The 12,686-nt window shown below is 38.4% G+C and overlaps 1 protein-coding gene across 18 annotated transcripts in view; it reads left to right on the forward strand.

The window, feature by feature from the left end:
* Positions 1–4,504: 4,504 nt before the first annotated feature.
* PLEKHA5 (pleckstrin homology domain containing A5) overlaps positions 4,505–12,686 on the forward strand; it is a 208,649-nt gene continuing 200,467 nt past the window's right edge. For 17 of the 18 annotated variants that reach the window (XR_013994064.1, XR_013994065.1, XR_013994066.1 and 14 more), the window contains exons 1-3: positions 4,505–4,807; positions 4,957–5,036; positions 7,444–7,501. Coding sequence is in view for 11 of the 18 variants with exons in the window: in XM_081060761.1 (XP_080916887.1) it covers positions 4,716–4,807; positions 4,957–5,036; positions 7,444–7,501 (230 nt within the window). In the remaining 7 variants the exon portion in view is untranslated. The remainder of the gene's footprint in view (positions 4,808–4,956; positions 5,037–7,443; positions 7,502–12,686) is intronic. The other variant, XM_081060765.1, reaches the window with a different exon arrangement.

Below are 12,686 nucleotides of genomic sequence, written 5' to 3' on the forward strand. Positions count from 1 at the left end.
TTCAAGGGGTTTAAGTCGTGACATGTGAATATAGCTGGGAGGTCAAGAAAGCTTGGAACTGAAAGCATCCATTGGACAGTCTACAGGGGGACACTGGTGACCTGGAAGAGTAGGTGCAGTAAGGTGGTGAGAGCAGACACCAACTGCAGTAGGTACAAGGGGGCTGGGGTAAGGAGGAGGACACAATGATGAGTGAAGGAAGGGAATACCTTGTGGACAGAATTTGAAATCTAATAGCCAAAGGAACTGGTTCAAGCCCTAAGTCTGCCACTTAATGGGTATATTATATATCTTCGACAGCCCATTTTCTTGTTTTTAATATGTTACTATGTTTGTTACACAGTCCTTTGTACAAATTAAGTATGATATTGTATGTGAAAAAATGCTGTAACTTGCTCTTTCAAACTTTTCTATGAACAAGCCATCTACGTAGCAGAAAATCCCGAACAGTTCTATACAGCAGGCATTTTACCTTTGTTTGTCCACTGTGACAAAACAACCCTAACTTCCGCCACTGGAGTGCTCACCCCACAAAAGCAGAGGACTTTAGAGGGAAAAAACAATCACATGTAATGTCTTAAATAGATCAGTGCTCTTTATGGATGAGGATCCAGAGCTTTGAATGGGGAATGGAGGTTAAATGATTTGTTCAAAGTCATACAGCTCATTAATGACAAAGCCAGGTATAAAATTTGGACAGACTCCTGACTGAATGTCCCCACACTCTATCAAGCCCCCTGCCCCTACATTATACCATACTTCTTAATTCTTCACCATTGGAATTTTGGCCTTTTCCTTTTACAGCAAAGAGAGAAGTAGATGATTGGAATTTTGCTGATTGGGGTAAAGGAAGAGCTGTTTAATTTGAACAAGTCTGTGGGTTCAGACATAAATTCCTTGAGGACATTTTTGAACTATCTCCTTCCCTCTTATTCTCAAGCTTCCAGGCAGATGCCAACTTAGTCTAGAATCCTATCTGTAGCCCAGGGATAAGCCAACAGCTGGGTAACTAGTGCTGCTACATAGTCCCCATACAATGGTCCCCATTCATAATTGACGAGCTCTCCAAAACATCAATATTAAAAGACCGTAGTTTGAGACTGGCCTTGAGTGGTTCACAGGACGTGCTTGGAAAACAACTGTTATGGAACGTTTATTTCTTTAAGGACAGATATGCTACTTCCCACATTATACTTAAATATTCGTGTCTCCATCTCCCTTTCTAAGATGCCCAAAGCAGGCCAAATTTTTCAATCCCTATCACCCAGGAGAATGGCTGGCATGCAATTGAGATCCTATTTATAGTTGTTGAATGAATGAGTGAAATAATTTTATCCATAACTCTCTTATCAGTTTATTCCTTAACAGAAAAAATCTCTAATAAATTGACTTCTACATATTATTTTTCATCCCTGTCTTAGACCCTAAGTCTCCATCCCTTCTGCCCAGACTTCCAATAAGCTAATTGGATTCTTTACTTTGCCCTTTTTTACATTTCATGATACATAACACTGCAGTTGACTAAAGGAACTGTTTACAATATTCTCTATTTTGTGAACTGATAATGTAACAAAACATATAACGTAACAAATATATTTGGAAAAACAACCTAATCAAAGTTACAAAACTTTGTTGGTAGATTTTAATAAACATTAATGTTTACGAATACGAGATGTTTCTTGATAGAAAAAGGAATTTCTTTCTCAAGAGCCTCTTCTGCTTTCTACAGCTCACGCTTTTTTCATTACCTGTAAGGGGGGATGGGGCTGATTTCCTGATTTTATGTCACCTTGTTCTGTTTGTTTTTTCATATTTTATCAAACTTTCCTTTTAGTTTTCCTTGCTACCATGTGTATTTTTCTGTTACATTTGAACTAGCAGTTCTTTAGAACAAGGATTGCCCTCTATGTATGAATAGAATTATGTTTATTTTTAGTGCTCAGTACTTTTAACTCTTCTTTTTTTTCAGAGAAGCTGCAATAATCGTAGGATAATACTCCACAAAAAGGCAGATCATGATATAAGAAATTGAAGTCTCCTAGGCTGGAAATATAAAAAATGCAATAAAAAGCAGAGGTTAGATATGAGTTTAGGAATGAGTCAGTTATTGAAGAGGTATGGGGTGATAAAAACAGGGATATGTTATTTGGAAATAACTCTATTGGAAAGTCGAAGCATGGGAAGAAAATGCAATTCAATAACCATTCAAGTACTGACTCAAGGTTGGGGAGGATTCAGTGATGGGGAAGACATGATTCTTAGCCTCCTGCAGTGAAGGAGACACACATATACAAGTAACTGGTAGTAAAGCAGACCAGATCAGGCAGTACTGTTATAGAGAAAGAGCACTCTAGAAAAATTTTACGAAAAATACAATTTTACTTATTAAGAGTGAAAATTATCCCCAAAACCCTAATTTATGAAGCTGCTTTTATTAGCTCCTGGGAGCCTGAGGATCATTATTTCCCCACAGCATGCCTCATTTTGTATGTATGTTGCTAAGTTTTTTTTATTTGCTGCTTTCCCTAAATTTTGGGACATTTTATAGAATTGTACTTAAGATTTTAGGTGACCATTTAAGCACTGTGAATGCAATTTCTTAAGAGACATATTTTTATTAAGTGAATCTCTATCACTTTTGGAAATATTCCTTGCACTAATGAATCTTATGAAATCAAAGATTCACAACTTAAAAGAATCTCCATACAACATACGGTCAACTTAAAGACTTCTCAGCAATACAGTCAAAAAGTCAAACATTATGGCTAGTCTGAGTTACTATGATATTTAAAAGATTCGCTTTAGATTTAGATTTTTAAATTTGTAATGGTAGCACAATATAATTTCTTGCAATGTTATATATCCAGTGACCAGTGATGGTAATGTGGAACATTTCCTTTTAGTTATTCATTGATTAAAAAAAAAAAGTCATCTTTTCCACAGACTGGGCAGGAGATAAGATGTCAAGAAGTAATAAGTAATGAAATGAAGGAGGAGAATGCAAAGGAACCAAGAAAACATTAAAGTGACATTATTTTTTTCCCCCTGTGTATTCAGACAGACAGGAAAATTATAGCAGTAATTGCAGACTCCTTTTCACCAAAGATAGAATGGCCTTGAGGAATTAGAGTAAGAGAGAAAAAGTCCATAAAGCTTCATCCTTATCCAGGCCCCACCGGACGTGCTGGATATGGCGTTGGCCAAGGTCATTTACCCTTTCTATGCCTTAGTTTCCTTAAATATTGAAAAAGATTATTATTCGCCTCTTGGAGCTACTGGGAAGATGAATGAGATAATGTTTCAGAGGCACCCAATGATGGTGAGAAAAAGGTGCTGTAAGAATACCAAGTACTGTAGTACTATTATTATTGAACTGTGTATTCTCTTGGAATGAGTCATCTTGCTGCAAAGATTCATAAGCAATTCCAAGTGTAGCTGAGGACCAGACACAATGGGAAGAGGTAAGTACTCTTAGGTGGTGTTAAGAGAGCAGTCCTCACTTGCAGTGAAATCTGCCCTTCTCTAGTTCAAAAAACAAAAAAGTGTGTGGGGAATGAGATAAACATGACTTTTAAAATGAGTATAGCAGTGCGATTATACAAATAGACTTTTGAAATACTAGAGCCAGTTTGCCTCCAGGCTTTGACACTTACTATGACCTTGGGCAAGTTACTGTTTTTTTTTAAACCTCATTTTTCCCATCTGGAAAATGGGGATTCTAATAGCATCTATAGGGTCGTTGTGGGGATTAAAATGTACACCATTTCAAGGACTCTGTAAACTTAGCTATTATTGGAATTTATGGGAGATAGGGAAAGGCAGAAATCAAGATTGACAATAAGTGAATCTTTAAAAAAATGTAAGAGTAAAAGGCAAGTTTTTATTTTATAAAGCATTATATGATTTAAGGGGCCTAAGAAAAGGAAAATTTGTTTTTATTTTATAAAGTATTGTATGATTTAAGGGGCCTAAGAAAAGGAAAATTTGTTTTGGCAAGCCTGAATCTCATTTCACTGGTCCACGATAACTAGTCCAGCCTTTGATATCTGGCACACAAAACACACACAGGAAAAGTCTTTCGTGTGCTTTAATAAAAATAGCTTTCTATTTTAAATATATATATTATATGCACAGATAGACAGATATATGTATAGCATATATTTTGAAAAACCTCTTGGATATCCAATTGGTCTTATAAAACAAAGCTCAGATCTGTGTTTTTGTTGTTCGAAAGAGAGAGCAATCTGGGGAGCGGACATTTCACTCCCCTCGAATCGCACTCTGCGCTGGGAAGCCTTGGGGCAAAGCCCTGGGGGCAGAGGACGCTTTTTTTTTTTTTTTTTTTTTTTTTTTTTTTAATTGATCCCGGAACCTTCCTTGGGGCGAGGTGGGGCGGGCGCTAGAGAGGGGCGCAAGGGAGGGGTCCGGTTTCGGGGCGCGGCGCCGCTCGCCCATCCCCCGAGCGCGCGCGGCTGGGCGGCCGGCCGGCGGCCGCGGAGGATGCGGAGGGGCGGCGACGCGGGCCGGACCCCGCCCGGGCGGTGGGGCGGGCGCCGCCCGAGGGGGCAGAGCGCGCGCGGGGGCGCGCCGGGCCGGTGAGGCGCGCTCCGGCCGCGCTCGTTCCGCGCTCCCTCAGCTCGCTCGCTCGCTCGGTCCCTCCTCCCGCGGCGGCAGCAGGAGAAGGCGGCGGCGGCGGCGGCGGCTGGGGATCAGACATGGCGGCCGATCTGAACCTGGAGTGGATCTGCTCCCTGCCCCGGTCCTGGACTTACGGGATCACCAGGGGCGGCCGCGTCTTCTTCATCAAGTAAAGAGCCGGGGACGGCGCGGGGGCCCGGAGGGTGCGGGAGGCTGGCGAGAAGGGGGAGAGCGAGCCCGGGCTGTGCAGCTCCAGCCCGCGGCTCCTCCCGCGCCCCCGCTCACGCTCCGTCCCTGCCCCTTCTCTCACCCCTGCAGCGAGGAGGCGAAGAGCACCACCTGGCTGCACCCGGTCACCGGCGAGGCAGTGGTCACCGGGCACCGGCGGCAGAGCACAGGTAACGCTGAGCCGGCCGGGCCCGCGCGGAGTTGAGATCCGTCGGGAGGAGGCGGCAGAGCCCGGGCCGCCAGCCTCCCGGCAACCTGCCCGGAGCCGTCGTCCCCCGGAGGCGGAGAGGTGGGGCGGGGGCGGGCGGGCGGGGGTGGCCGCAGGTAGAGGGGCCACAGGGGGCTCCACCGCCGAGTTCTCTCGAGTCTCTGCACACCGCTCTCCTCCGCAGCCTTTCCTCCCCTCCGGGAGACGGCGCCCTCTTCCTGTGCCCTCTCCCCTATCCCAACCTGGGCACCCCCCTGCCCTGCTGGCGGCCGACTCCCGTCTCGCTGGAAACCTGGAAGCCAGAGTTTTTCCCCCGGCAGTCACTCCTGAACCCTCCTACTCTCCCGAGACTCCCCCCACCCCGCCTTTTCAACCTTTACGAAGTCCTTTCCCACTCCCTTCCCCGCAGCCCGGGACCCTGCCACTGGTCCGCCGGGATAATGTATGCACATCCTCTCCCTCCTCCCGGGAGAGCAGCCTCCCGCTGTGCAGCTTCCTCATCCTCTTAGCTGGAATTTGTGGGTAGATGGCTGATCGAGGAGGAGGAGGAGAGGAGTTTGGGGGGTGCTGCGATCCTCTGTGACCGAGAACAGCTCAGAAAACGCCGGGCGCTGCTCCTCCTGCCACCAGAGGAGCAGCCGGAGCCGGAGGACGCTTTTGCAGCTGCAGTTGCTGGCCAGCCGGATTCAAAGTCCCCGGCAGCAAGACCGAGGTTGCACAGACCGCCAGGAGGCGGTGGGCGTGCAAGGGGGTGTCCCTTGTGTGGGCATTTGTGCCCTAATTGGAGGGGGTCGGCGGGGAAGCTGATCTCTCTGGAGCCTTTGGTAGCTTGTTTGAATGCTAAATGTGAGTTGAGGTGGATGGAGCGAGGCTGGTGGTAGCTTCAGTGCTGGTCTGGCTTTCTTTTGTCGTTCTTTGTTTACATTCGTGAAACTTGTTTGTCTTTGAAACGTAACATGTGTTCTCTTACTGGCCTGCCTCTATTTCTGGTGATTGGAAAGGCTTGAGAACAGTTAAGGTTGGAGGTGAGGCCGGCTTCAGCAGTGCTTTCAGGATAGTACTTTCCCTCCAACTCTGAAATTCTGTGGATCTCTTAAAGTTGCCAGGATATTGAACAAACCTGCCTTTTATTTTAAATTCTGGAGTTCTCACTGAAGTGACTAATGTTTCCAAATTTGCAAAAAGGTGGAGGAGGAAAGGGAAGGTTGGTGTAGCAAACATGAGGTTACATTTTTAAAGGCATTTCTGACTAATAACATCGTCATATTTCTTAACTCCCCAGAGCAGTCTTTGACCTCAATATACCTTTCAATGTTTTGCATACACATTTCAACTTTGCTGGCCTCTTTGCCTTATGGGTAGTAGTAACAAATTTATTTCAGAAGCCAACATGGTATTTAAATTATTTAGCTTAATCATCGTATGGAATTGTTTCTTGCTTATTTTGGTTATGTGTAATGTAAATTTATATCCCTTTACCTCCACAGATTTGATCATATTCATACGACAGAAAAACTCTCTGAATGATTTCACGTTAATTTTTTTTTAAAGACGGTCATGATTTTTTTCTGGTTTGGTTTACTTTGCTTTGACTGCTTTTGTACACATATTAACGGCTTTTTATTTTAGAGAGGTATGATTAAATCCAAGCCACTAGTCATTTGTAAGTAATATGTAGCACATAAAGTTATCATGGTTCACCTGAATTATTAGCAGGTGTATTACTTGAAACTTCAAATCTTTTAAGGTCAAGTCTATCGAAACACATATGTATAAGTGTGTGATGTCAGATTTCTTTTCCCCTGATTATTTAGGAAGTTCTTTCTCATCAGTGACACTTCTTGGATGGATTCATTTATGTAGCTGAAAAGTATGGTCTTAAATAGACACAATGTATAGGTTGGTGCAAAAGTAACTGTTAGTTTTTGTAATTATTTTAACCTTTTAAACCGCAACCTAATACCTAAGAAGAAGCAGGTGTTGCCTTTTAAGCAGTGTTTTGGGCTTTTTTTTTTTTTTTTGGCCAACAGTTCATGGGTATTTTACCTAGGATTCGAAGGCTTTCCTTTCGTTTTTTGGATGCCAAAGTATTGTTCCTCTCCACTCTAATCATTAACGTATGTAATCATATGACATATCTGTAATATTGTGATACTTTTCTGGTGGTTTTGAACTGAATTGCCATTTTGCCAAAAATAATATATCAACTATGAGTTTTATTACCAGTTTAACACTTTTTTGGGGGTTGAGGGGTTAGAAACCTAATTAATGAAAAATAGCTGATCATGAAAATGAATAATTAAAATGGGTTGAAACTTATTTTGCTGTCCCATTGAAGTAATACTAATTGTGTAATACGTGTTTTTTAGATTTGCCCACTGGCTGGGAAGAAGCATATACTTTTGAAGGTGCAAGATACTATATAAAGTGAGTTTTTTATTATGATTTTTCTCCTTGCTAATTTGAATATTGTGATTAATCTTCAGTTGAATAGTTGTATGTCTAGATAGGATCATGATTTTTTTTAAGGTTTATCATATACTACTGACTTTATCCTTTATACAGTGTTGGAATTTTGAGAGAAAAGATGCCACTCTCACTTGTGATTTGCCTGGACATTCATTGATTTGGAAATTAGATTGTTTATGGCCACAATTATATTTTTAGTCCTTCTGTGGATATTCCTGGGAGATAGAGCATTATAATATTTTGTCCTGAGCATCTTTTTTGTTCTTTTTAAGTGAATTCTGTTTATGTGTTTTTTGACCTGAGGTGTTAATGAGTAGCAAAAGTGATGTAAAGGTAGGTTACAGTTTGATGAACAATGATAGGGCTAAAAGTAATAATAAATAAATAGTGAATATTCCACAAACATCTCTTTAGGCATTTGTAATTTACCTCAGTTTATTTAACTATATCTAAGTTTCAAAAATATATCTAAATGTTTTACTGACGTTTGTGATTGAATAAAAGACTTTCAGTGGAGCGTGTAGAGGAGAACTGATCAGTCAGTCTTAACCTTTAAATTAATTCTATAAAATATTGAACTAATTTCTATTCACAGTTAACTTGGTAGTACTTGGAGACATGTATACAATGCTTGAGGTGAACATTATGTAGGAAAAGTTTTTTATCCCTCAAGGGAAAATAAAGGTGGTTTTATCGTCATTTTATATTAGAAACTTGTTTACTAGAGCTTGTTTCTGTGGTTTTGAATTTTTTAATTTAATTTTAAGGAACTGAAGCTTGAAAGAGAATGCTTAAATATAAGATTTGGTTGAGATGTCAATAATTTATTAATAACAACAGCTACCTAGCTAAGTCTACTTTTATTCTGTCAGTTCCTGTAAGGTATTTTACTAAGTGACATTTTTAAGATCATGCCATGCTTCCATTAAATTATAATTACTTGTATGGCTTTAACATTTTTTAGAATGATATACATATATATATATATACACACTATATATATATACACACGTATGCATGTGTATATATATAAAATGTCAAGGGATAATTATAGGTATTAAGAATACTTGCTTTTGGATGTTGGAGGTAGAGGAAGCAGAAGTAAGATACAGGAATGGAGTGATTTTTATCATGTGGTCCTTCTCTGGATACTTTTCAGTTACATCTTTTGTTTGGAGATTGTGTTATACATTATTAGATGATCTAAAAAATAAAAATGTGAGTAAAGTGCAGAGTCACCAAGTATTTTTTTCTAGTGGTTGTTTTTGTGCTGAATTAAAGTGAGTTTTAATTACAATGAAAAGTGATGCTTTTTTGGATGTAGTATTGATATTTCTGAAGAAAGATGGAATTCATTTATTTTTATCCAATATAATGTTAACTACTGTACATTAAGCCTTGCTGATCTTACAAGAATAGGAATAAGAAAACAATTCTCAATATTTTAATTACTGTGAATGTGTGCATTTTTAGATGAATGTTTATTTCACAGTACAAAATGTTACTCTGTATGGGCTGCATATGTGTGTTTTAATTTAGAACTAAGCTGTTAGAGAGACTGAGTTTTCTTTTGTTTTACTAGCCCTTTTGATTAGACTTTCTTTTGTGTTGACCAAAACAAATTAGAATCTTATTTGAGTGTTATGCCTAAGTATGTTTCTGAGGAATATGAGGACAATATTAAGAAAGCTGTAATTTTACTTTAACTCTCACTTTTTTAAATTGGTGGGTTTGAATTGTGTGGTATAAATAGATAGGTAATGATTATTTAAAAGTAACTGTAAATAACTTAGGTTATGAAAGTAATTTATTCTAAAATTGAGCATATTATAGAAACATGTTACATTAAACTTTTTTTTACGTAAAATAACCATTGACAAATACATGATTTTTTGAATGGCAGATGCTACTGCTTTTCCTTTTTGGGTTTCATATCAGAAGACTGATTTCTTTTAAGATTAGTTAAATCCCTAATGTAGGCTGTAGTTTCATAGAAACTTTTTTACTTACTTGTATTGTTATGAGCAATTAGGATCTTTGTCATTCAAATACAATAGGACACTACTTTTGCTTAAACTTTGCAGTTTAAAAAGTGCTTTTGCATACATTACTATGTCTGAATCTCATTTTAATCATGAAAGCAGTCAGCAGAATTACTATTTCCATTGTTACACCACGTAATAAAACAACAGAAACATGCTGTTGTTTTGAAACTTATAGTCTGCAAAGACAGCAAGAAGAGAAACAGCAGAAACATGAACTATATTTAGAATGTTTGGAGTAGAAGAAATGATTCTGAAGTAGGAAAGTGATTAATATTGGTGAATATATTTCTCATTGTTGGTTCTCTCTTAGATAAAGAAAGGTTATTCATCAAATTACAAGAAAATGAGGTGATAGAATAAGCAGAGTGGATTTTGTTCACATGGGAAGAGGGAAGATAGGTCAGTAAAAAACACCTCAGCCTCTTGCTTATTCAAAATCCTGCGTTTCTTGGAGGCTCCCTTAGCAAGAAGGGAAACCTAAAGAACTTGAGTTATTTCTACTTTCATTTCCAAGTGAGGTACATTTAACTCTCAAATTATTTCTCTGCGGAACAAGTGTTAGTTGTTGTTCAGAATGGCAGATTGCCAGAAAGAATTATCTTTGGATAATATTTTGGTATTGATTGAATCAATGTGGGTGGTAAGGAAAAGAGAGCATCGATCGGAGTGGGGAAGAGTGGGAAGAGCTGGATGAGCTGGACAGTGGTCTTGAACCTCTTACAGACTTTAGAGCTCAATATTCACATCTTTAAATTAGGCTGACTGGAAAAAGCAACTTCTAAACTCCATCCCATTTTTTAATTTTTTTTGAATTATGTGCTATTCTGGGAATTTACAATATTCTACAAAATACTGAACTCACGGTGCCAAGAAGAGATGATGTGGGAAACAGAGAAAGCTACTTAGGTTTCCTACTTGCGTAACTATTTTAGTCTGTCTCTTTAAGCTTTGTACAGATAACCATAGATAAGCATGAAGTATGGAGTGCCAGAGTTCTTTGTGTTGCTGCATTTTTTATGTTGAGTACATACATATCTTCCCTGCAGAGCTGCATGGAAACAGTTAATATGCTAATGCCAACAAAGGACTTGATTAGAGTAAGAGTTGTATGCATATGAGTTGGGTAATCAGTTTATTTTATACACATTTTGAAATTGGTTTTTAATAAAAGTTTATAGTTAGGTAACAGACCAAAAAATATAAAGAATGCATATTACTCTAAATTCATCTAACCAGAAAATGTTAATATTTGAAAATTACTTCTTTATTTTAAATATAAATGTTTAATACTTTGATTTTTTTTTTCCTGAGAAAAGTAGTTTTTCTGTGTATCTTAAGCTAGTTAGCCTTTAAATTATTTTATTATGGTGTATGTAAATACTTGTACCTAGAGTTTGATTATTGAGTTTCCATTTTGCTTTTAAAACTTAATTCATACTATTTATCTTTAGGAAGAATGTGAAAATTACAATGAATTTCATAATTTATAAAGTGGAGCTTTAAATAGTCAAATAACTTAGCCCATTAGGTACAGAAAATAATCTTATGTATTTGAAAGTTATAAAGCTTTCTGCTTACTCCTTGAAAATATCACTTGAAGACTCTGTAATGGCAGGTCATATGGTAGCTTAAAATGGATGTGTCATTGACTATTCCTTTGTGTTTCAAAGCTTTAAGATGGTTAAAGTGCCAAGTAAATCTTGAAACAATGCTCTCTGAGTAGTGAAAAACTTTGTTTTGATTATTTAAAGGTCATTGTTTTATGTGGCAAGATTGGGGATCAAAACAGTCATTGCAGAATAATAAAATAATATGTAAATTTTGAGATTATATTTTCATAATGCTTTTTTCTTGACTTACAATTTTAAGTTCTGAAAATTGAACTTTTTCTTAGATATGCAAATAGAGCAGCGCTTGATTTTTGACTAATGAAGTTTTATTTCAGTATCTGCGATAGCTGGACATAATGTGCTGAGAATTTCAATTTAACCTGCAGTGAAGGGAGTTCTTATATGAAGTAGCTGTGTAAGGTTGCATGAGAAAAAAAGGCTGTTTCTTCACAGATGATCACATTCTAAAATATGAGTGAAGATGGGGCACATAACATAATTGCCACAAGAATGTTAGAATATATTACTATGTATTTGATATTGAAAATTGTTTGGTATACTTTAGTTCTGTAATATTATAATTGGATTTTGATTCCTAAAGCAATAACCATATACTGCTTCAGAACAATTCATGGACATTGTGTTTCTTTTTCATGTTCATAATAGAGTTTGGACTGTAATATGTGTTCTTACCAGTATAAAACAATTTATGCTGATTTAGGGGGCACAGCACAACTGTAAACAACCTTCAAGGAGTTTGTACTATAAAGACATGTAATGTATTAAAAGAGGAAGATGGTATGGGAAATTTTAGGGCTAGGCATTTCAGCATAGCATTAAACTAGTTTAATCTTCTCAATATCCCTTTGTTATCTTTTTCTTTTTTTTTTTTAGATGATGAAACTGAAACTTAAAGAGATTAAGATCTATTGTAGATCATATACCTTCATTATTAGTCACTAGCATGCAAATTAAGGTCTCTGGGCTAAAGCCCTTCTATACCTAAAAGTACAGGACAGCTTAAGCAGGTCCTACAGTATGTGTATTCCAATAGAAGTTGGTTGCTTGGGACTAGAGATACTCGTTCATAGAAAACAAGTGTAGTGGTTAGGTTAGTAGGCCAGACTACAAATAAAAGCTTGTTTAACCTTTTAAAAACCTGTTGACTGGTATAATAACAGGGTCTTGGGATTTGGTCATTCCTTTGCATCCACTAAGGGGTGCCTAGTAAATGCCAGGCATTGTTCTAGGGGCTTAGAAATTCACTGGGGGGGCTACACAACAGGAACCCTGCCTTCCTGGAGCCTCCAGTCTAATAGGAGAAATAGACATTCAAACAAAAATGGAACAAACGTGACTCAAAAATGGCATCTTCATGAAGGAAAAGAAGAGCATTCTGTGACAGATTAGGAAAGTTCACCATAAATAACAGTGTTTCAACGATAAAATGTACTTAGAGTTTCAAGATTGGATTGCCAGAACTTCCAA

The sequence above is a fragment of the Rhinolophus hipposideros genome (assembly GCF_964194185.1).
Source record: "Rhinolophus hipposideros genome assembly, chromosome: 9".
Taxonomy (NCBI): Eukaryota; Metazoa; Chordata; class Mammalia; order Chiroptera; family Rhinolophidae; genus Rhinolophus; species Rhinolophus hipposideros.